Source organism: Rhinolophus sinicus, linkage group LG06 (assembly GCF_036562045.2).
Source record: "Rhinolophus sinicus isolate RSC01 linkage group LG06, ASM3656204v1, whole genome shotgun sequence".
In the NCBI taxonomy this organism is placed as follows: domain Eukaryota; kingdom Metazoa; phylum Chordata; class Mammalia; order Chiroptera; family Rhinolophidae; genus Rhinolophus; species Rhinolophus sinicus.
Genome location: NC_133756.1, coordinates 151,214,367 through 151,239,976, shown reverse-complemented (window position 1 = coordinate 151,239,976; position 25,610 = coordinate 151,214,367). Strand labels below are relative to the sequence as shown.

General features: G+C 42.7%; 2 protein-coding genes across 4 annotated transcripts in view; both read right to left on the bottom strand.

The window, feature by feature from the left end:
- Positions 1-18,443, bottom strand: part of ACCSL (1-aminocyclopropane-1-carboxylate synthase homolog (inactive) like) — a 135,289-nt gene extending 116,846 nt beyond the window's left edge. The window contains exon 1 of the mRNA XM_074336247.1: positions 18,340-18,443. The gene's annotated coding sequence lies outside the window, so the exon portion shown is untranslated. The remainder of the gene's footprint in view (positions 1-18,339) is intronic.
- Positions 526-25,610, bottom strand: part of ALKBH3 (alkB homolog 3, alpha-ketoglutarate dependent dioxygenase) — a 31,494-nt gene continuing 6,409 nt past the window's right edge. For all 3 annotated transcript variants that reach the window (XM_019746441.2, XM_019746439.2, XM_019746438.2), the window contains exons 6-10: positions 25,248-25,351; positions 23,624-23,712; positions 18,340-18,549; positions 1,629-1,727; positions 526-864 (exon numbers count right to left, since the gene is read on the bottom strand). In XM_019746441.2, coding sequence (XP_019602000.1) covers positions 772-864; positions 1,629-1,727; positions 18,340-18,549; positions 23,624-23,712; positions 25,248-25,351 — 595 coding nt within the window. In that variant the 3' untranslated portion in view covers positions 526-771. The remainder of the gene's footprint in view (positions 865-1,628; positions 1,728-18,339; positions 18,550-23,623; positions 23,713-25,247; positions 25,352-25,610) is intronic.

Here is a 25,610-nt window from a genome sequence, read left to right as displayed (position 1 = left end):
GCTTGGGTTTGAATGACTCAAACCATTCTCTAGGGGAAACGAATCTATGTGGAACAGCTGTTGCTAGCAGGGCATTGCTGCCCTTAGCCTAAATTTCTCATGACATCACTCAAGCACTTCTCCCTTTGAGGAGACAGTTTTCTGTTGCATCACAAGTAGTCCATGTGGCAGCTTGAGGATGGCTGGCCTTCACTCTTTATTCAGAGGCCTGTAACCTGTCTGTACCCCAAGACTGACAGGCAAGGAGACTGAGTTGACTGAAGTGCTCCCAGAACATCCGGCTTTCCATCGCAGCAGCACACGGTGACGATGTTAAGGAGTCTAGCTCTGCGAAACCACCTCTGTTTGGGTTTCAGCAGCTGTCTGCATACAGAAGGCTCCAGGGCCCCTGACGCATATTTATATCGCCACGCAAGTCACAAGGAACAAACACGTGCGGATTTACCCCGGAGGCAAAGTCCATTCCTAGTTCTTCAAATAAGGCGGGGGACAGCTGGAGAAAAAGTGCGTATGGAAACCATCATCTGTGTACAGAGCCATGGGGTTTTTAATTCTCCTAAAGAAAATACGTGATTTCAAGATGGGATTAGGGATAACTGTTCCCACAGTAAACAGTATGAATATGACCTGCTGGCTGTCACCTGCCAGGACCAGGAAGCCAAGCCCACCCTCATCTTCCCAACAGCCACCAGCTGGACCAGCCTCTCAAAGCGTCTTCGCGGTGGAAGGTCTGCTCAGTGTCAGCACAGCTTCTCTCCCAAAGATTCCGTATCACCAGCGCGCCCCTGGAGGGTCTGGGTAGACTGTCCGGAAGGTCAGGTTTATTCTCGGTTCTCTAGAGTGGTACTCTTTGGGCACTCGATGCTAAACGGAAACAGAAATAACTCTGACATAAACTCACACACACACATTTTTATTTCACAGCAATTTAAAACTTATTTATGAGTACATAGACGGATTTCGAGTTTATCCCCCCTTAAATAAGCTCTTCAGAGTCTCGTGGAGAAAGGTCTCCATCTCTGAAACAGACCCAACCCCACGCTCACTACGCGATGCCAGGACCCTCCCAGCGAGAGAGCTGCGTCTTTTCTGATTGTTGCTCCTCCTCTCAGCCTCCTGCCATTTCCCCACATCTCATAAGAAAACACATAAATGGCTGAGACCAAAGAAAGACATGGGATCCTGCTCTCACGCTAATGTTCTCACATTAATTTACACATCTTAGAAATGCCCTGGCTTTCAAATGGCCTGGCCGGAGCGGTGGAGCCGTGCAGCTCAGTACGCCAGCCCCTGGCTACCTGAGCCAGGTAAATGAATTAAAACCCAGGTCTGCGGCACACTAGCCACATTTTAAGGGGCCAGTCACGCTGTCTAGTGGTTTCTACATGGGGCCACACAGATGTGCAACGTGTCCATCACTGCAGGAAGTTCTGTGGGGCACAGCGGGAGAGGCCCACCGGGATGGCCACGGCATCGAAACTCCTCGGCAACAATGTCATTTGCTTGCCTCTTGCTGAGTACAAAAGCCACTTGCTTCACAGCACACTGCCTGCAGACACTAGTCACCTAAGGCAGTCCGCGAGCTGTCTCCACAGGGCAGGGAATCGCTGTTACTCGCATATTCTCACCTGCCAGTCAGCCTGCGTAGCTCCTTCCATGATTAGCAAGGTGCCGTGATCCAAGGGGATCTTCACTCTTTCCACGTATGTGTAGTCTCCATTCTCTTCCTAGAAAACAGCATTCATGGCACTGAACTTTTCTGCTTGTGACCAAGATGCAACAGAACGTGACTCGGGTCAAACAAATGGAGAGGCCTCTCCTCAGCCAGACCGCAGGGTCACTGACTGGCTCTGTCACTCGGCAGGTGTTTGACCTGAGGCCAGTTAGTTCACTTCTTGGAACCTTAATTTACTCCTCTGTAAAATGGGGATGATGCCAGCACCTGCCACACAGGGCTGAGCCTCAAAGGAAACAGCACGTGGGAATCATTTGGAGACGGGCACGTATTAAGTTGAGATAAGTGCTATTATTATTATCAGCCTCCAAGATGCAGAAAAGCCCATTCTGGCCTATGAAGGAATTAAAATTCATTTATGTAAGAACTCTTTACGTCTGCTTTATGCTGTGCTCTGTGTGTTGACAGAGTGTGGGAAAATGGGCTTTTAAACAAGACATGGTATGTGAGTTCTGATAACCTTTCACAATTTATGCTAATTCACTAATAGGTACCTATGTTAAAACTAGTAATGATTCTTCCCATTGTGCTTTGGTGTTTTGGAGATACAGTCCTGTTTCTTTCCAGAACAATCAATAGTAACATTTTCTCAAAGAAGTGAGCTCTGGCTTGACCAGGACAGTGGTGCAAACTGAGACCTAACGCTTAAGCCTTGGAGAATGGACCGCAACTCCTAAACAATTCGGATGCAAATGCCTGGTTTTACACCGGCCCTTCCTTCCAGGGAGCTTGAAGTCAATTCATGCCTAATACTGGAAAGCAGCTTCACAGCACAGCCTGTGCAGCAGCCAACAGGTGTCCTTCCTCCTCCGAAGCTGACAAGGGGGTGCATCAAACAACTTCCTTGTTCACAGCAACAAAGGCCCTGTGGGGAGTTGGGGCTGGGACAGAGCCCAGCTTCCTGAGTTCTTCACCTCCGTTTTGGGCACATTCATTCAGTATCTGCTTCACTTCCGACGCAAGGGACTGCATTTGGGTTACTGCAGGATGGACTTCACTGCAATACTGTGTTTATGTTTATTATTGCAGGGGCGCTTCTGAGGACATAACTGTTTACAATGCTACCCCCCAGGAAAATCCAAATCAAAATAATGAACTTGCATAAACAGTCTAAGTTCTAGGCCCCAACCCTTGGCAGTGCGTTTGTCAAGCAGTCCTATTTTTCACAGGCAGAAGGAAAGAAGTAATGTTTGAAATAACTTTTGGTTTCAGTGATTGATTTTAATTGTGTCTGTCACCTTTTCTCTTCCAGTGGTATGTACACACCAAAGCATTCACCTCTGACCCCTCAGCCAACCAGACAGCAGTGGGAAGGTGCCTCTGTCCTCTGGTGGCCCAGCTCCATCTCAGAAAAGCAGAAGGTTGCGCTCTCTGAAATAAGTCTTCCAGACGGAGGAGATGTCTGTTATACTGGAGAAAAGCTATCAGAAGGGAGTGCACTGTCCAAGCGATTAGAGGGCTCAAGGCTCCTGGAATTAGGCTGGGAAGTCAGTTCCAGATCAAGGTTCTCGCAGCGAGAGGCAGGAGCTCTGCTGCCCTCCACACCAGCAGGAGTGCTTCATCTACCAAGCACAGACACCAGGGCAGGGAGTGGGATGAAGGACAGAGGAAAGACACTTAACCACAACATGAAGACAATCCTCAGACGAAGATCTCGTAGAACATTAAAAACATTATTGGGGAGGAGGGGGTGCTAAGGCCGATGTAAGGAAAGAGGTGAGCACTGTAACTCTACCTGGGAACATGACGCAGGAATAGGCCTAGCAAGTGAAAGAGAACTCCAAGTGTAAGAGGGAGACACCAGCACTGATGGAAAGTGATGAGCAGCAGATCCACATTGCCCGTCATGTTCCTAAGATCTGAATTTTCCAAATGAGAGAAAGCCTCGGGTGGGTTTAAACACATTATGTCCAATATAGCCATTAGTTGTGCCCAAAAGTAGAAGAGGATGAGCCTTCATGTGGGAGGGAGCTGCGCTCATCAGTCCCAAACGGAAACAGCAGTACACAGTGCAGCCATTGTGAAAGGTGATGCCGTCACTCGGCTGCTTGTTATTTGTTCCTTTCAACACCCGTGGCCTAGAAAATGCATTCCTAGCTTGCAGGAGATAGATACAAAAGAGGGCGAGGGATTCTACCAAGGCAACACAGAGCTCACAAATGCTTCCTTCTCCTGGGGCCAGAGAGGCAACACACGGCAGTGCCACCCGTGAGCTTAAAGGAGGTGCACGGAAACATTTTCCACTTAGGCCAGGGGAGCTCACGTGGCTGTGCATAAAGGCTCGAGTTGATAAATGAATCAGCAACAGTGGAAGCACAAGTCAGACTGTTTAGAGGAGTGCATTCGCGGTCGTTAAGCATGGTTAAGTTGCCCAGACACAGCTCTGGAACCCTTCTGATTTACTCAGGTCTTTCTTCAAAACAAAACAAAACAACCCCCCTCCTCCAAAAAAACCCAAAACAAAACCAAACCTTGGCTTAGGATAAAATTTTCCATCCCTGATGGAAGAGGCTTTTAGGGCCACAATCAGTCTACAGGGTGGGTTTTATTGTTGTTCTTGGGTTTCCCCCACATTTGAAACCTCACAAGTAGATGTAAAAAGCACAAAGTATGTATTTTTATATTAGTGCTGATCAACATCCGCCCTCCCTCCCAGCCACAGCCAGTTCACTTGAATGCTTCATTGTAACTTGCAAGGAATGGCAGGGATTCCAAAGTTCCACAATTCTCATGTCCACCTCACGAGACATGAGCCTGTTCTGCTCTTTAGAAAAACGCTGCTTAGGAAGAAAAGCCTGCGTTACTTCTTGTTATGTCATTTGCTACCGTACCACCCAACAGAGAGGAAATCTATACCTTTTTCTTTCCATTGGAAAGGTAACTTCACACTGTATGAGATCTACATAGATTTTTCACATAATTCCTCCTTTCTTGTCCTGAAAAGGCGTCTTAGAAATTACAACCATCAAAGCTTGAAAATCCTCATTGGCATAGTTTTTCTTTCCACTATAAAAGTAACGTAAGTTTATTAAAGCAAATGATACACTTGTAATTACTTATTCAATGTCTGCCTTCCCACTCTGATAAATATGATAGTACCCATCTTCTGGCCACATCACCAACACTGGACATTATCAACTGACAATGATGAGGGGATGACTACGCGGTCTGACAATTAAATTTGAGAACTCATCCTAGAAAAATGCTACATACCTCATTGCTGAATATCACTACAGTCACCTTCGAAGGACTCCCGTTGGGAAGCTATGCACCGACATCAGTGCCTAGTCCATCTTTCAAAGCAATTTTGGAACTCTTTTTCTAGAATAACCATGAGAGCTGTCGTCGTTACCTTTGATGTCCTGAATGTCATCAAAATGCCTTCCTTTCAATATTGCCTTTATCTTTGGGTAAAGAAAGAAGTCATTGGGGGCCAGATCAGGTGAGTAGGGAGGGTGTTCCAATACAGTTATTTGTTTACTGGCTAAAAACTACTCACAGACTGTGCCGTGTGAGCTGGTGCACTGTCGTGATGCAAGAGCCATGAACTGTTGGTGAAAAGTTCAGGTCGCTTTCATCTAACTTTTCCATGCAGCCTTTTCAGCACTTCCAAATAGCAAACTTGGTTAACTGTTTGTCCAGTTCGTACAAATTCATAATGAATAGTCCTTCTGATATCAAAAAAAGGTTAGCAACAGTGTTTTGACTCTTGGATTTGGATAGACGGAACTTTTTTGTCATGGAGAACTGGCTGACTTCCATCGACTTCTTAATGTTTTGTTTCAAGGTTGTATTGGTACACCCATGTTTCAACACCAGTGATAACACAGCCCAAAACATCATCTTGCCTCTCCAAAAGGTCTTGGCAAACTTTGACTCTCCTTTCTTTTGTTCATTGCTGAGCTCCTTCGGGACCATTTTTGCACACACCTTTCTCATGCCAACATTTTCAGTTAAGATTTTCTTGTTTCTCTATCGATGTTTACTTGGTCTGCTATGCTTCTCACAGTCAGCCGAGGATTTTGATGCACAATTCCACGGATTTTTGCAATGTTTTCGTCAGTTCTGCTCGTTACTGGCCACCCTAACCTCTCTTCATCAGTGACGTGTTCCCTCCCTTCAGAAAAACGTTTAGTCCACTTGTACACTGACATTTTCTTCAAGGCATTATCCCCATCAAGTTGGACTAACATGTCCTTGATTTCACTTCCACTCTTGCCAAGTTTAACAAGAAATTTAATGTTTGTTCGTTGCTCTAATTCAAGCTCAGACATTCTCGTGACAGCGCACAAAAACACACAATAATGAACGCCACTCAGCAAGACACCTCCACACGTCGACAGGAGCACAGCTGTGAGACACTGATATACCAAGGTTATCAGACCTTACCAAGCTGTTTGTACAGTGCTGCCAATGTAAATGCATGGTGGTGAGTTCGCGAACTTAATTGGCAGACGTCGTATGTTGTCCTGCCCTATCAAAATATGCTCAGTGCCTATTATCACCCATATCAATAAGTATGTGCTGGATGATGGGCTAAGCACCAAGAAAATATAAAACCTGCTTTTCATCCAATCATCCAGAATTCATACAGCACACATACAGGGACTATTCTACATATACAACCATGGACTCTTCATCATAACATTCTATTGTGAGTGTTTTTCTGTCTTAAAAATTTCTCTGTCTTTGAAAAGTAAAGCTATGTGATATTCCTTTGTATGAACATATTCTTCCTCCTTTAAATTCGCAAACACTTTTTGACCACCTGTTTGTGTCAGGCACTGTGCTAGTATCACGGATATAGCAGTGAGGTAGGCATGGTTGGAGACTGAGATTTTAATATAGCAGCACTATTTAAAAAAAAAGGAAAGGAAAGAGAAAGAAAGAAAAAGCTACTGCAAGCAGGTCTTGGGCAGAACACTTGAGTCTATTTCTAGGATATATTCCTAAACATGGAATTATTGGATCCAAGGGTATGAACTTTAGGGCACTTTAATTTCACTACTAAACTGCCTTCTTGAGAAGGTTGTGGCAATTTATGCTTCCATCAGAACAATATCATAGTACCTATCTTCTGGCCACATCATCAACACTGAACATTATCAACTGACAATGATGAAAAAATTTAGGGAGAAAAGACAACTCATTCTTCAAACATGGAGTTCTTTATTAATAACCCAGTTCAATAATCTTTACATGCCTAGTTGCTGTATGCATTTCTTCTGTTATGATCTCTCTGTTCATGTCCTTTGTCTGCTGTTTTACAGGATATTGACACCTTTTTCTTACTGATCTGCAACCATAGATAGTAAGATATTTTCCCTTTGTCTGTCATACTTTCAGCAAATATTTTTCATTTGCTGTTGCCTTCTAACTGTGTTTATATTTAACAGAGTAGCTAAAAAAATTTGAGTCAACTCTACTGGCCTTTCTTTGGCTCTTCTCCACAGTTTTTATGCTTAGAAAGTCTTTTCCCATCCTGAGGAAAGTTAAATATACAACTGCATTTCCTTTCAGTTAAAAAAAAAAAAAAGGAGTTTACATTTTTCATATTTAACTCTTTAATCTGCCTGCAGTTTGATTTCTTTTTTTTATTTTTTTCAGGCTTCTTTTTATAACAATTTCCAGCTACTTAAACCAAGGCATCCTGCTGGACTTTTGGACAGGATCAACCATGGTTCACGCCGCTCAGGGGCGGTCATGTTAGGTACTATACTACCTCACTGCTAATCCTCACTACCACCCCTTAAGGGAGGTGACAGTATCCATTTCATCTTAAGCAAAGGAGGGAAAGTGCGTTTCTAAGGCGACAGTCCGGCAGGAAGCATGCAGGCCTAGCACTTGAATTTACCTTTGCCTGGCTCCAAAGCCTGTATACTTCCCACTATACTGTGCGCTCTGAAGCGACCTCTGTTCCGTCTGAAGTCCTGTAATAGTGTCTGTCCTAATCACACGGCTCCCTGACTGCACTGCAAGGTCACGAACACCAGCAAGCAGCACAAACGAGGGGTGTGGGCCTCGGGTACCACAGCGGGAGTGGCGACCATGGAGCACCAGAGTGCAGTGGCTCTGCAGCTCCAGCTCAGTCCCCCAGCGGGGCCTGGTCTGGATTTTCCAGGGAAGCTGGTAAGTGGGATTTTTATGTGAAAGCTCCTGAATTATACGTTTTGGCAGCTAATTCAGTTTCTTTTAAAACACTGGGTAATATAAACAAAATAAGGCTGAGGACCGGATTCAGCTCAGGAGCTGCCCAGCTGGGCTGCTGACGGACCCATCACACGTCTTCTCTTCCTATGACCGTGTCTGTCATGCTCTCTGGCTGGTAAACGCTCAAGCAAAGCCAGTCGTCATCCGCTGGGCTTCTTTGATTCCCCCTTTGCCATTCCCCATGGTAGTGCCTGATAGAAATAGCAGGACACTAATGCTACTTCATCTTCAAGAATCATATTCTTCATCTGAGTGACCCCAACGGAATCAGAAAAGGCCGCTGAAAGCAAAATGTGCTTCTAAATGAATGATCTGAGTCAACAGCGAGACATTCAGTTTCCCACGTCATCTCTGATCCCTTAGATGAGCTATTTATCTAAAAAATGTTCCATCTTTTTTACTACGAAGATGCTTTTAAAAACAAAACACAAATGAGCAAAGTGGAAGCCTGCTACCTGTTTCTCATTTCCCAAGCTCACAGCAAACCCTTGACTGGTGTCTGCATTGGAGGCATCAAGGGAGGCTTCACGGCTACAGTGGGCCATCAAGGCCCACACAGGACTGAAGTTAACTGGAAGGTGGACAGCATGCCAAAGGAGCAAAGAGATAATTTAGTAAAACGGTGCAATCGTACAGGGCACAGTAAGAGACCAAAGAAGGTTGGGCATAGATTATGTGAAGATTTGACAGTCTGGCTATGGGGTCTACATTTTATCTTTTGGCCCAGGAGGAACAAATAAAGCCTTCTGAGTTGGAAAAGTGAGGAAAGCAGTGAGCTCACTCTTGGCTCTCGGCTCCTCTTTCTCTGTTGTCTTGCCCGAATGATAATGTGCAATTCCATAGCTTTACCTAATACCTACATTATTAGCTTCAGTGCAATTCAACAAGTAGTTACGAGCCCTGTTGGCCAAATGATTCAACACTGCGCTGCATCCAGCTCGTCTGCACGATGGGGAGACAGCAGTACCAACTTCATACGATTATTGGAGGATTACATGTAAAGCACTCAGAACAGAGCCAGCACTATGCACTTGGTATTTACCATCATCACGTTACTATTATTGCTAACAATTCCCAAGTGAACTCTGACCCCAGACTTAATTAGCCAGCGGCCTATTTCACGTTTGAGTCTCAGGCCTCTCACCCTGCATGCAGACGGAACTGACTCCCTCCACAAATCCGCCTTCAACAGGCCACAATCAAAGGCATGTGGTTTCAAAGGCACCCCTGCTCCTCCTTCACCTGAGTGAACAGCACCTACACCACCAGCTGCTCAAGCCAGAAACCTGGGAGTCAGTCTTGATTCCTGTCCTCACGTCTAAATTACTACTGGCAAGTTCTGTTGGTTCACCCTCAAACACATACCTCAAATTCATTCACCTCTCATCCCCACTACCACCATCTTAGTCCAAAGCAGCATCTCCCACTGAAGATACTGGAACCATCTTTTCCTTAGTTTCCTACTCTTGCCTCTCCCCAAATTATTTTTCATACAGTAGCCAGAGTGATCTTTTAAAATATAAACCAGATCATGTCACCACCTCATTCCCACTGTACTTAAAATCCAAATTCAGATCTCGGAACAATTATTTCTCTCTGTTCATTTGATTATACCTTGCTCCTGTGACCCCACCCCCCCATCATGAGGGCAGGGCCCATATTTGTCATGTTCCCCAGAGTGAGCATAGGACCTCTTACATCACAGGTGCTCAATCAATGTTTGGGGGTGGGGAGGGAGGGGGAAGGAGACACACACACACAGAGAATGAGAACTCCAGAACTCGTTCTGAAAATATCTGACATCTGGGTATCAAGACAAAACTGAGGGAGAAAAGACTGGAATGAAGGACATCAGGGTAGAAAAAAAGTCATTTTAGTTTTAGACACGTGGTAAAAAGAGCCTAGGATGAAGCCTGCAGCTGTGAGCGTGATGAGGTCTTCAGACACTCTAAGAAAGAACTGAGATAATTTAGGGATTGAAACAATTAAAATAAGAGAACAGTAAAGAACTGAAAATAACTTGTATTTTTAAACTGACCAAGAGAATAGTGAGATAAGAACATAAATGGACTTATCAGCAAGTGGAATTACGGTTTCTCTGAGAGAATAATAGAGCTGATTTTACAGTTTCAGGTTAGAAGTCACATGTGCTGTTGTAAGTGGAAATGTCTCATCATGAAGACGTACAAAGTGATGACTGGAACTTGAGATAAAAGTCAAAGCTGGAAATAAGAGATTCAGAACTCATCCCACCAAAGGAGTGGCTAAAGCCGTAAGAACAAATGAGCCCTTATTTATAAACTTATAAACTCCTTCAAAAGATACTTATACTTACAAACACACACACACACACACACACACACACACACACACACACACGGTGCTAAATGCTGGGGCCATAACGATAAGACAGAAACGGTCCCTGACCATATGGTGTTTACAATCTAGTGCCAGTTTATAACCTCCAAACAACAATGCAGACAAAGATAACAGAATCAAAGATAATCTTGAACATCCATGTTTAAGGGGTTAAAGGTAAAAAAGTGAAAAAAACCTCAAAGGAGGTAGCGAAGTGGCAGTGAGGAAAGTATGAGAATAACTAAGATAAGAGTATTTCAGACGCCAAAAGGAGAAAGAAAAGGCAGCTAGTAGATGGTTGGGTTTCAGCAGAGAGGTGATGGATGTGCTGACCAATAGTACAAGAGAATGGTGACTGAGACCAGGCCGGTGTGTTTGCTCTGTCAGCGGTATCCATACGCCAGCAGAGTGGTGGGCATGCATCTAGAGAGGTCTTTCAAGAGTGAGTGAGGCTGTGAGGAAAGGGAAACTGCAGACAGAGATAACTTATTCCAGGCGTCATGCTTCAAAATCAAGAAAACACCAAGCTGTTACTCAGAATGTCCGCAGGGTCAAGCAAAGGGTTTCCTCCAGATGGTAACAGACACAATAGAAGTTCCCCGGCTGTGTGGTCCAAGAATCATACCTACGGAGAGTTGCTTGAGAAGAACGGTGAAGGCTTTTTCGCAGGCTGAAATGATGCTGGAAAACTGAATGCTGGCCTGCACTCCAGCTACGGAACCTGCTGAGGCCACCTGTCCCTTTGCTTGCCCTATCTCCCAACTTACGACTAGGATAACAGTCTCCCCATTTTAAAATCATTTCTTTTCAGGTTCCCCCGCCCTCCAATTGTGGTGTTGCCTTGCCCTTGAGAATCTGGCTGCTTCGCGGATCATCTACACTCGCTGCTATATTTGGACTGCAAAGCTGTTCCTACAGCGCCGATACAGGAACACAGCTGGACTTTGTCCGCAGTGGTTAATGTAGTTTTGAAATCTGACCAAAAAAACATACTAGTTATGGAAATTATGGAGAGACAATAAAGCTAGGACCCTCCAAAGTCATCTCTACTGTTGTTCTGCTGACTCAAAACACACTTTAAATGACATCCTCAGCATCGATCTGAAATACATTACTTTAAAAACAGAAGCCGCTGTTTCTGAAATAAGATCTGCTAACGTAGGAGGCTGGCTGGAAACGCATGGATTTGAAATCTCTGAGGTTATCTGTTCAAAACGGCTTTACACTTCCTTGCCACATACAAGTACCACCTTTGGGTTTTTGTGACACTCTGCCCTGATTGTTGGCATTGATTTGGTTCCGGGGAGGTAAGAACACGAAGCATAAGGGAGCGGCAAGTGCAGTCCGTCGCCCTATCCCAGCCACCCAGGGCTCTCAGCGCACGAAGGCCGGTCTCATCCGCGCCTCACTCGCTCCCAGAAGAGGGCCCGGGAGGTCTGGGCAGCCGTCCCCCGCAGCCGAGGCTCTTTCTGCAGCCATCTAAAGCTCAGCCCAGCAGATAGCCCAGCATGAGGACTCCCACCTTTCCTCCGGGCCTGGACACGTTCAAGGATGACGAAGTTTAGTGTGACACACCTGCTGGGGTGTTTGCTGTTCAGATTTGTTGTTGATACAGTACTGGGGGTGGGAGAGAGATGAGAAGTTGCTGAATTTAAGCAAAAACGAACTTGGCTTTATACTCACTGTCCTAGACATTCTAGCTATATTGAATGTGAATTTGAAATCAGAAGAGCTTGACTGATGAAGATTCCATTCTGGGCAGTATAGTATTTCCAAGAAATGCAACTTAAAGGGACGGGTATCTTGAAGGAGCTTTCACCTAAGGCTGTAGCACCAAAAACAAATGCTCTCCTTCCTCTAAGAGCTTATGAGAATAAACTCCACCATTCCTGACATGCTGTTGATGCCAATCACCAGCAAAAGCACAGACGCTGCAGTCACCCATCAATTCCAGAACACTCCTTCTCAAACCGCGCTGGACACAGCCTGACAGACATAACCCCTCCCCACTCCTCCTCAGGCACCCGTCCACAGTGTCCTTTGAAATTCCCATCCAGTAACAAGCAAATACCCCTAAATCCTCAACCTCATGTGCTCTGAAGGTCCCCTCTACACTTCCTTGTCCTAATTAAAACCTACCTGTCTCCAGAAGATTCCAAATTCCCTGAAACTTTCTCACGTGGAAGGTGAGCATGTCTCTCACATCCAGTGGAGCTCGGAGACAAGCAACACTCCTCAGGAACTCTTTCAGACCACCATTCCCAGGCCCCTTTTAAAAATCCCTGCTCCTCTGAGCTCCATCCACCTCTGTCCTTCTCTGCCTTGATCCCAGGTAACACAAGGTGTAACAACCTCCTAACTGGTCGGCTGGCTTCCCCGCTTGCCCCTTTCTGGTCCAGGCTCCACATAGTAGCAACTGACCATGTAAAATCATCAATCAGATCATGTTACACTTCTGCTTAACACACTGCAATGGCTCCTTGACGTGCTTAAAGTAAAAGCCGCTCCTTCCTCAGGCTCATGAGTCTCTGCGTCTGGCCCGGCCCACTTTCCCCACTGCCTCCCCTGCTACTCTCCTCCCTTGCCCACTCTCCTCCAGCATGGGGCCTCCTCCTTCTTCCTCAAACTCACCAAGCTCTTTTCTGACGCAGCTAAGCAGTCATGCACCATGAGCATGTGACTTGCGAAAGATGAAAAACATCACAAGAAGGCTTAGAACTAGTTCTTATGAGTATAGCAAATGGGAGAGGAAAATACCCTACCATCGGGATATGGTCTAAAAAAGTCAAGTTTGTAAGCAGACCCCCACGTCCAATCATGACAAACACAAACACGACAAATCACTTTGGAAAAGGCTGTTCTCCTAAGACTAAAGTACTGTCACCAGCCATACAAAACTGGAGGGCTCTTTGCAAAAATTAGTTATACCCAATGGCAGTCAGGGCATGGATTCTCGCCTGAGACAAGGCCCCAAAGAAGCAAATGATTCCAACTTCCCAAAGGATGTCAAGCCTGGAGGTAATGAAGCCCTGCCAGGGCTACTTATCTTTACCCACTTAAACATGCACATATTCACTACTCACTCACTCACTCAGCCTCTCCAAACCATTTATAAATGACCCAGAGATAAGAGCTCAAAAACTCAATCACCATTCCTGATCCCCAAGCCACTTTACTCTCCCCAAGTCTCCCCTCTACTCCCTCAATGAATGCCATTTCACAGGCCAAGGGAATCGTACAGTTTAGCTGCACTGCTATTCATTTCCTTTTTCAATTTCCACATTTGAAGTCACCATGACATCCACCATTTATAACACTTAAGAATTCACTGATTACTACGCAACGTTCCTAGTGTCTTTCCTGGGAAAGCTTTTCTATTACTCCCATCATAGCTACCAACTATCAGCCCCATTTACAAAAAAGGAACAAGTACAAATGAGGCATGTAAGTGCTTTTTACCAACATCAGTGATAGAAACAGGAAACAAAATCTGATTTTCTAAATTTCATTAGGGTATGTATTAAAAAGACAATGGTTATCAACCATTTCTTTCAGGTATTAACATTTCTCAGGAAGATGCTAGAACCGGGAGATGGACTAGTGAGTACGGATGACCGGCCTAGCAACAGTGGGGGCAGGCGCTGGCTCACGTGGAGGTCGGCACGACTCCAGGAACTACTACACATGGTTTACCCAATTTTCAAAGGTAAGCCAGTCAGTATTATATCATTAGCCTCATGTCTTCTAAAGTTCTAGAACGATGTCAGTATTTATGATCAAACTGACCTTTCTGTGCTCCACTCTTCCCAGCAGTGTGTAAAAAAGCAATTAGCAAGGAAGCACTGGGAGCGCCAATCCTGTGGGAGCTCTCAGAGCCTCCACTACGAGAAGTGGTGAGATGAACAGGGTTGACATCCTTCAGAAGGTGCTAGAGAGAGGAGTGGTTAGAGAATGCCCAACTTGCTTCCACTCAATCAGCTCGAGGTGGAGAGAAGCCCCTCCCATTCTCAGGATCCAGCAGATAAAGGACAGAGCTTACCCAGGAGTAATTGGCTAGAAAAACAAGGCTTTTGGCATCTCAATCGCCAGTGCATCCCAAACTTCCTGCTATTATCTAATAACACCCCAATTCAGCCATCACTGTTTCCATGGTAACCGACAAAGAAATAGCAGCCTGCCAAATAGCTTTTGTAGTTCCTCTTCTGGCTTGTTTTTCAGTATAGAATCAAAGCTGGCTGGGAAAAGAACCAGACTAATCTTTACAACAAGGACACGACACAGTCTGAAAAGTACGACTGGGTTTGGGACAAGGAGTATAGAAAAGCTTGAACAAGCCCAGCTTGGTAGTTTACAAAAGGTTCTTGGTTTCTAAAAAATGTCTGCTGAGGTATATTTGGTAAGCTTTACTTTTGTCTTAAGACAGTGTATCCTGACATTGGCCGGAAGATAGACATGGTGCCATTCACTCAGTCTTTAATGGAAATGACAAAAGAAGGGATAGGGCAAGTCGACTTGAATAGAATTGAATAGAAGAGCAAGATCAGGCAAGTCTACTGTGCTTCCAAGTACCTCATTATCATTAAAGAAAATGGTAATTTGAAATAAAAATGAATGAGGAGTTGACAGACTGGGACCAGACGACAGTGAAAAAGGACTGGCATCTTGGAGAAGTGACATGTTTAGTCCTGGGGACGATGCACGCATGAAGCTGACTGAGCCAACTGCATGAATCAGAGGGGCACTGATGCTGGAGAAACAAAGATCTCACCATCTCAGCACAGGGGGAAATGGGTAGGAATGCAATGTGTGGAACTGGGGCAGCTTTCAGACCAGCAGCTAGAGAGATCTGCTTAAGGTGCCAGACTAAAACAAACAGCTGCTGCAGGGGTGGAGGAGTTTGAATGCAAAAAAAAAACAAAAACCAACAACCTTCTAATTCTCTTTGAAAGTGGCCCACAACAGATGCTTTTTTTTTTTTTTTTTGTCTTAAAACACTGCATTACTTGAATTAAGTGCAGGAAATCTCATGATTTTTCTCTGTCAGTTTCAGATAAGAAAATGTGACTCAACTCAAAAAGGTATTAGTTTTCCTTCTAATAGGTTAAAACTCACTAGATTTTGAAAGATTCTCTCCCACAACCTCTAGCACACTCGGAATGTCTTGGTGACAGACAGGAAAATCACAACTTACAATGGTATATACCGAGGTAGGTCCCTGAGTTACAGAAAGTCAGACTCCTACAAATCCCACACAGAAGACTAATTGAATTTATGCTTTTTAATTTATGCTTTACGTAGGGCTGTATGAATCATGTTCTCAGAGCTATCACCAGAGTTTAGAAAGGAAAGTAGAGACAGACCTACAATAACCATTCCTTTTCACTCCTTCAGAAAAGGGATCATTATAACAAGATGAAGGTGACGTACTCTAAGACACATTTCCAAGGCTGTCAACTCAAAAAAAGGCTTCTGAACTTCTAGTTTAGGTAGATTTGCAGAGCCCCAGATCTTTATCTGTTAAAGAAACTTGAAGGAGTCTTTCAAAAAGTTCAAACGTGGGTACTCTTTACCCAAGGATGGAACTTACAAGTTTTGGGGGGAAAATTCATTTTTAAACTGTATTCACTTATTCATGCTTGTATTTTCAAATATATTAACATTCAACTTCCCCATCTTAAATGCCAGAATTGAAGGAATAAACAATTGCATCCAACTCAACCATAGTTAAGACTATACAGGAAGCCAAAACTATTCGAGTCAATAACCTGCGACACCGACATATTTGTATTTCTCCCCCAATCTCTTTCCTCAGCCAACATTGTTTCAAGATCTCAAATTTTCTTACTTATTAGAGCTGTAACTTTATCGAATTATCTACCACAGTTATAGTGCAGATTCCCTTGCTATTGGCAGATAAGTAAAGGGACTTTACCCCATTTTTAGTGTTTCACAGCCTATATTTTCTTTCACTCATGTTCACTCCAGGCCAGGAAGCCTTGAGAAAACAGAGCTTCAGTACAAGCAGCGTCCCTCTTAAACAGATTTTGTTCCAAATGGCAGCCCTGAGAAACAATGCTGTGAGATAGTTACATTCTCCATCCATGCACTGAGCTGTAACGTAACTGAAGGACACTACTAAGAAACAGCTCTGATCACCATGAATGATGTTTTTATGTGAGAAAAGGAAGACCTTCAGCTCCCTGGAGGGGAAAAGGATGGGGTGTATCCTGGGCACCAGAACACTGTAATGCTTAGTACTAGTTGGAAACTGTTTATAGAGTAAAATTAATTATCCAGAAAGCATGCTTTGGGAATTCTTAAGCTTCAAATCTATAAATAAGCCCAAAAAAGTTGTTTTGTTTTTTTTAAAAAGCGGGTGGTATGTATACGTGTGTAAAGAAACAGTAGGCAACAAAGCAAATAACTGGGAAGGACTAGAGACTAGGATTATAGTCAAGATTATCCGAGATGTACTACAGCTTATTTGCCAGTCAGAGAATGGAAGGATGACTCCAGGAGGAAGGCACGTGTCAGGTCAGGGGCTGCCGGAGGAGAAAGATGACGGCACCTTACTCATTCACCACAGCCTCAGCCCCCAGGACCTAGCGTGTAGTTGGGGTTCCACATACCTGGCTGGAGAAGAGGGTCTGAACTTAAAAATGAGATGTGGTGTTTCTTTGCTATTCATATAGCAGGAGTCTTACTAAGGGCAGGACGAATTCATCACATGTGTGAACTTGGGATTTAACGGAGTGAAAGCCTGCGTATTCAAAGCACAACCAGACCTAAAAAGGATACGGCAAAGGGTGGGTAGTCTGCTTCCCGAGTGGTACTCCCGGGCACAGGAGAAGGCTGACTGCCAGCGAAACTGTGAACCCTACTCCAAGAGCTCGGGGAGCAGGTTCACTCAGTAACTGACAATCCCACACTAACAGAGACCACAGGTTCTGTGTAAATAAAGCAAAGCAAATCTAAACCAACAAAAGGTGTTTAAATGACATAAATGAAAAATAACACATTATGCTTCAAAATCCTGTGCTTGGAAACCCAAATACATGTCAGGAAAACAGCCCAGTCCATTAATTGCTCTCAGAGAAGTATATGTGATGAAGAACAGACATGAACGCTGGACTAACTAATAATTACGTGATCTGGATTAAGTCATATTCAGGACACAGCCTTACAGGCCTTCCACACTGACTGGTTTAATGTTACAAACTGAATGATTGGGAACCTCGGTTAGAAAAAGATACAAGCCCTGGAAATACAATAATTTGGTAGAGGTTTGCTTTTTTCTTAGTTCCTACTATCTTTCTATCTATCTTAGTCCTAAGGTTCTATACTTTTTGACTTAAAAAATTAACAGCCTGTGGCCCTCAAATGTCATGTAATGTAAGAGCGAGGATGGAAAACTGAAGTGATTATACAGTCAGTTTAGTCAGTGCTTCTGAACTTGAACTTGGACAGACCACCACCTCTGACAATCTGGCTTCAATTTCCTGTCTCTGAAAGAACTACAGATTCATCAGTATTTCACGAGAAGGCAGAGAAGGCAGTGAGGATGCAAGGAACGCTTCCTCACGAAAAAGTAGCAACACTGCAGAGAACACGGAAAATCTTCAGGAGCCTCTTCTCTGAGCCTCCTTCCTTTCCCTTCTCGCCCCCACTAGCTTGGGCCCTCCCTTTATACGTCCTCCTTCAGAGCATGATCAGAATTGTAATGCTTCGAGTAATTAGTAATAGCTGTTTATCCCGTCTCCATGAGGGCAGGGACTGTGTCTGTCCTTTCCACCGATGACAATGAGCTCCCAGGACAATGAGCTGACACGTGGCAGACAATGTCTATAGGAAAGTAAAGGAATGAAGAGGCACTTTGGAAGCCACAAGTTAACCATGCGGTGAGCGATCAGTTCAACACATTTTATCAATAAAACACACACTCCTATCCTCTAAATCTGAACCCAGGAGCTCTACTTTCTTCACAGAGTAACAGGAGGCAGGAAGAATATAAAAATGTTTACAAAGAGAATACTCACTGGTGGGGGCTTCTTCCTCATCTCAAAAGTGCGTGTGGCCCCCAAACTGAGCGAAGCAATGATGGGGCAGCTCCCTAGCGAGGGTTCATCGTCACTGTGCCAGTCCACACTGTCCTTCTCGTTTCGGTAGAGATTGCAGAGCAAAGAGTTGAAAGTATGGCCGGTGTTCTCTTCAATTTGGTTCTTCAGGGAGCGCAGCACAGGAGGCCACTGATCGTAACAGTTCACATAAGACACAAGGTGGCGGCCACGAGGAAAAACAGAAAGTACCAAGTCAGTCAAATTATAATCAGGAGCACGTAATAAGAGGCCACTTGGTATGCAATAAACAGAAGGCAAGAAGAGTAGTTTAATTCTCTCCCATTGTTTCTATTTTGAAGCAAATTGACGCCTGAAATTTTTTTAGGTACTAAATTTGACATAACAATGCCATGAGGACCAGGCCTATCTAGCTATCTCATCCTGTCTATGTTAGATACATGACCCTGGAAAAGAAGCAACAGTTGGTATATTCAGGCAGTGACCTTGGTAAGTCAGAAAGATGGTGAGTAGAGCAGAGTCTGGTTTGCCACCACAGCTGACAGCTGTCTTTAGCTGACTAAAGTCTGAGGAGTGAAACAACTTTCCTGCTAGATGGCCCTGTGTTCATTCTACTTCTATTTTATCGTGAATGGCAGAACTGCTTTTTTAAGAAGGTATTTAATATTTCCAGAGTGGCTAGTTTCCAAAAACAGAATCTGAAGGGGAAAGATATTTTAATATTATTTTAATATTAGTACAGAATAGAATCATGGCATGGCCTTGATTAGTGTACAGTCTGTGAACTACAGAAGATTTAAACACATCCACAGCCCTGACTCCTGTGTGCCAACTTCATCTGTATAGTTTACACTTTGGAACTCACTGTCTGGCTACATATACTACAGGAAGCTATCACCCCTGACCTTAGGTTGTACTTCGGAGCTACAATCAGCATAGCTTGTATTGGTTCTTGTTAGAATTATACACCTTTCCTCCAAGAAATCTCAAGTGCTTTACAGAGCTTCCTTTAGGACGGTGGTTCTCAGACTTTATACTTCAAAAACTAGTGAGGACCCCACAGAACTTGTTTATACGGGTTTCAGCTATGATATTTACCACATTAAAAATGAAAACTGAAAAAAAGTTAAGCTATTGGTTAATTCATTTAAAAAACAAGCCCATTACATGTTAACAAAGTATCATTTTATGAATACTAACTATATTTTCCCATACAAAAAAATTGGTGAGAAGAGTGGCACTGCTTTGCAAATTTCTTTAAAGTCTGGCTTAATTGAAGAGAGTTCACTGTCACATCTGCTTCTGCATTCAATCTGTTACAGTATGTTGTTTTTGTTGAAGTATATGAAGAAAATTGTCTTCACACAGATAGGTAGTTAGAAAAGGGAGGAGTATTTTGTAGTCTTTTCAAATAATTATATTCTTTGATATTACACCAAAACTCAACAAGCACTGATTTCTTAAAGGTTAGTTGCAATGTGGAATCTGAAACTGTATCAACAAACTTTTCAGATCCAGTTACATTTAAATCCACTGGTCCAGCTTGCACTTTGAATGAATCTTTTGATCCTGCATGATTCCATAACATTAAGCATTGGTCATTTGGAAAATATTGGTTCAATGAGTTATGCAGATCTTTTGACTGTTGACACATTTCATTATACAATATCAAAAAAATCATATCCATCCACATTACCACTGAGCTCATCAGAAAAGGCTAAGTCATGGGAAGAGGTCAGGCTCTTACTACAACCTGGTGCTGATAACTTTTTCCAAAATTTTAATTTTTGCTTGAAATTCAACCTTTATCATTAGTAATAAATCCTGTCCATTGTTTCCCTTGAATTGACACTCACTTCATTCATTTGTGAGAAAATGTTTGCCAAATACTCAATTCTGAAAAACTATGGTTCGCCTGCCAATTGTTCTTCCAAGTAAAAACGGTCCATGAAAAAAGCAGCTAGTTCAACTTACAGCTTAAACAATCACATAGTGTTTTTCCTCAACCATCATACTTGGTTTGTAGCATGAGTGCTTTATGCATACTTTCCCTTTCCTCAAACAAGCTATTAGAAAGACACGTACTCAGAGATCAATATTAAATAAAACTAATGTTTAATGCTTCATCAAGACACATTCTGAAAGGAAACCAGCGTTCTTTTTAAAAACTGGAAGTGCCTGGCAGTGGAGAATATACTTGGTGACAATGTCTTGATTCAAACTAACTTTTATCCACCATTACTTTTATGCCATCAGTACAAATTCAACACAGTGGAAAGGCCATCCAGTCTTAGTATTATAAAAATAGTTTGCCCTTGTGAACTTCCAAAAATGATTTTGTGGATCCCCTCCAGGGTCTATACATTAAGAACTGCCACATTGGAGAACCCCTTCAAAGTGCACGTTCTGTGTGTGGTAGCGAAGGCATGGATGTGCAGCAAAGGGAAGCGTAAGATTAAGTACATCCCACGGTTAGTCTCAGGTAAAACCTCCAGGAAGCATATGTGGGAATCATTCAGCTTTGCCGTGATGGGGAAACCATGGTACAAGCTGGGATTCCTTGTTATGGATATTAGCATTAGATTCTAACCAGAGGATTTTTAAAAAATAAATGTGATAAGAACAAAGCTTAGATCAATAAAACAGAAATATGATCACACTAACCTATGTTCAAGAGAATAAATTTCAAAGTGAAATTCCATAATAATGTTAGCAAGCTGTATTTCCTATTGCTTTTATGGCTTTAAGCTTACCTTCATGGAGATAAAGATCAGATGCTAGAATTATACTCTGAACAAGAAAAACAAGAATGTAAAGGAGGGAGCTATCTTTTCTGCAATGTGACTGAGAATCTAATTAGCACTTCCCTGCCTTGCTTAAGGACTGAGTACTGTGATCACACCAAGTCTGCATTATGCTTCTCAGCGGGTATATAGTTTTTTCTTCGTTATTTTCGGTGGTGAAGTAAGGAGAAAAAAGAGGATAATGAACTACAGGACTAATTTAGACTCTCCAACCAACACTCTATATACAGACTCCTCAGAACTCAATGTCTAAATTAAAATTCAGCGTCATCTCACTGTTTGGTGAAGACATTCTATCCTTAAAAGACATTTGAGGAAAAGAGTATGAGAAAATATGAATCACAGAAGTAAAAGGACCCATTCAGTGGATTTCAAACAGTGTTTTGTAAAGACCTAAGTACCACAGAGGTACCTCTGGAATTATGGCAGGAGAAAGGAAAGGCCCAGCCGGTCAAGAGACTCTTCTATTTCCATGTATTGGGTTCATGTACGATTTAGTTTGAATAAACACTAAAAGAAGTTGAATAACCTATGATTAAATCTGCTCCTGTGCTACAGGTTCTTAAGCTTGAGGTAATTATTTCAAAATTAAACAAGTATCCCTAACACACACATATACACATTAGTGAATTCCCCTTAAAAAATCTGAGAAAGGGGCATCTCCTTTGATTTTGTTTAAGATGGTGTATAAATAAACTAAATCTACTAGCGATAAACACAAGGTTATGAGCTAGCCAAATTTAAATTAAAGATTTCTAATTTGACAACCTTAATACCCAACAAAAGAAGCTTGCTTGAATAAATTTTGGTACACACTGATTATGGAATACTATGCAGCTATTAAATATGATGCTGGAAAAGAATATTTAGTGATATTAAAACATACTAATGATACAGTTAAATGAAATGTAGTATACAGAATTTATTTTACTCTCTACATATATTTGCCTAAAATAAAAAAATACTGGAACCAAAACATCAGGTGGAAGAATTATGCAAAATTTTAGTATTTTTCATGCTTCTCTAAAGTTTCTAAATTTTCAATAAACACATATTACTTACATTCTAATAAAAGGATTGTTGTCATTATAAAAAATTCTTTTCAAGTATTGCCAAAATGTCCCCCAAGTATAAAAGGCCACCGTATTTAGGTCTTATATGCCTTATGTTTATTATAAAGCAGTGGTTCTCGATTAGGGCAATTTTGCCCCCAGCAGAAGTTTGGCAATGCCTGGAGTCATTTTTGGTCCTCACGATGGGGTAAGGGGTGTTTTCTGGCATCTAGTGGGTAGAAGTCATGGATACTGCTAAACAGCCTACAACGCACAGGACAGCCCCAACAACAAAGAATTATGCAGCCCAAAATGTCAGTAATCCTAAATCTGACAAATCCTGTTCTGAAAGATTAACTAGAACAAAGGAGAAGGAACTTCCCCACAGCCTGTTTAGTCCTCAACTTCTCTGCTCTGACTGTTGACATGAAGGTAAACTAATTCTGACAGAAACATGGCCAGCAGTCTATGTTGGATTGACCTAATTCAATTCTTTTTTTCCAAATCAACCTCAGATATAAAGGTCTCAACACTTCCCTGGATCATATTCTAAATGCAGCCTTAGACACCAAAACATTCAGTTAGCTCCACATGTGAAAAGCCATGTACTCTCCCGCCGTCAATATTTTAGCTTTTATTTTAGTAAAGTGGTAGTTTATAATTACAAATTACTAGAAGTTCTAAAATGTGTCACATTCTGTTTATCCCAATGCTGTAAGCAAAACTCCATTTTCTTCAAAGTCTCTTTCCATAAAGTGTAACATTATTTGCCAAAGGCAAGATTCCAGGGACTAAGCAGAAAGCTATTTCTTGGATCTTAACTCCATCCTCTGGACAAGTTTAATTTATATGCTAGAATCTTTGTCTACTGTCATGGAAATTTTTAAAAATAAAAGAAGCAGTAGAAACAAGCCAAAGAAATGATAAGTTGGAAGTCTGAGAAGTGCAGCCGTAGAATAAATATACAGTCAACAAGAAAAATGCCAAATTTTTAGACAAATGGCAAAAGAGCCTGAGAAATGAAAAGAGACATTCTGACCTCATTGGCGAGTCACAAGGACTTGGCCCCACAGCAAATGTGTACCCGGGTATACACAGAAGGGCTACCGGTAGAAAAGCTTGGGAAAGGGGGAGACTAGGAAAAGAAATGGTTCCTTTTCCTGAAATCCTGGAGTCTGGTTCCACTTTACGGTAGTTCCAGTTTTTTTCTCATCCTCAGAATTCATCTATGGATCAAAAGCACAAAAACTCAGTGTTTGAACCCAGAGAGTGTTTTGAACTAGGAACCATCATGCAGCTCTGTAAGGCGTTTTAATGTTCTTCTACAGTGTTCTACATCTATAATGTATAGTCTATAAAACCATATAATACAACAACATTCCAACATACGTGAGGATTTGGTTCCATAGTGATTCTTGAATAAGTGTAAGGAAGTTCTCCATACCATGCTGTAAGTCTTGGTTGCTGGTAAGTTACATCTAAGGAAGAAAATACAGGGCCTTTGAAATGGTTTAATGCTACTTAAGGAGTACCTAATGAGTGCCAACCACTATGCCTGGCAATGTGCAAAAAGCTATGAGAAATACAAAGGATGGGCTCGGACCCAAAGCCCCACCTTCACAGAGGACATGGGGTTTCAGAAGTAGAATGAGTGAGCGCTAAAAGCGAGAAGACAAGAGAAGGTGCCCTGGCACAAACAGTCTGAGCAAAGGCTCTGAGGTGAGGCTGTGTCACTTATTTGTGTCAGTTGTGACATAAATGAGAGTGAATGAGTCACACTGCACAACAGTAGAGTTCAGACAGGAGAGTCTCAAAAGCAGGATATGGAGTCTGAACCCTTGTTGACAGGAATCTGTGGCACAACATCCATACAAGGAACAAGATAAACTGTTTACCAACGTGCCACCGTTGTTATGAGCCCTTTTGCTTCTGAATGAAGAAAAAAGTGTTCTGCCCAACCATAGCACGTAGCTGATTTTAGTCAGAAGATTTTTACGTACAACTGATTTAGAGAGGGAGTTATAGATACCTATTTTTCCACAGATCTGCTATTTTTCCCACAATTGACATCAACCACTACAATAGTAAGAACAATAATAATAAAAGCAGCTAACATTCACTGAAGGCTTACTATATACCAGGCATTCTATTAAGTACTGATTATGCATTAACTCATTTAATTATCACAACAACCTTAAAAGATAGGTGTTATTATTAGCTTCATTTTGCAGCTCAGAAAACCAAGGTCTGGAAAATCGTTTGACTGTAATTTGCTTATAATTAATTACTTTGAATGACAGAGTCAGCAAAGCCAAGTCTGTCACCAAAAGCCAGGCTGGGAGTTAGGAGAAAAAGCTGACTCCTATTCTGATGTCTGAGTCACATAAACGAAGCCAGTCTGCCTTTCTTTACAGAAAATTTCACTTCACGTGCCAGAAAGGAAATGTGTGCTAGAGCACAGACTCCCTCCAGCGGCCACCTCTGGTATAGCAGGTACTGTTGCTTGTGGATGCCCACATAGAACAGGCTCCAAATCAGGTCATCTTTTCAAGTTCAGCAAGAGTACAGATGCTGAACCAAGAGAAGACTGGACTCTTTCAGTGAAACTAAAAAGAGACTAAAAAGCCTACAAGAAGGATCACGAAAGAACATGTCAAATAGAACTAGAAAAACGAAAGCTCTAGAAGTTTCTATGAAGAAAGAGGAAAGCTGACACCATTTGAAGTAATAAAGGTAGTGAACACACATAAAGAGAGATAAGGATGCCAACCAGAGTGCAGCCAGCCCGAACTTCCCATGGTCCCTTGAACTCCCATCCCATACTCCTGCCACGTTCTAAGAGCCACCTGTTATTTCTTCTGTCCCCTTTGACCATCTAAATCCTACTCAATCTCGGCATCTCAGTTAGGGTTTCAATCTCTAAGACTGGCTGTGGCGAAGAGGCAGTGGTATTAGAAAACATTTCAGAACGAGAGAGCAGGAGGCAAGCACTGCCATGTCAGAGACGACTTACCGTCTCTGATGCCGGTCCTCTGTTTCCAGGGAATATCCTGACAAAGCTGTTCCAACACCCTGTCAGCTTCTTTCAAGTCAACAAAGCCAGGATACAGGCGCACCCTTGAGCAGAAAGAACCGTTATTAACTAAAGAACACAGACTCGGTTAGCAGAGTAAATGAACCTAGATGATGCTTCCTTTCACGTGCAGATGTAACCATCTGACCACACCTCCCCCAGCAACCAGAGCCTAATATGACCCAGGTCATGATGCTCCAGATGTAAAATATATTCCTTTCATGTGTAAGGATAAAGGGATGCCTGAGGGCTCCCACAGACATGGTTTAAGTATTACTCCAGCCCTGCTTAGCTGTGCAAGTT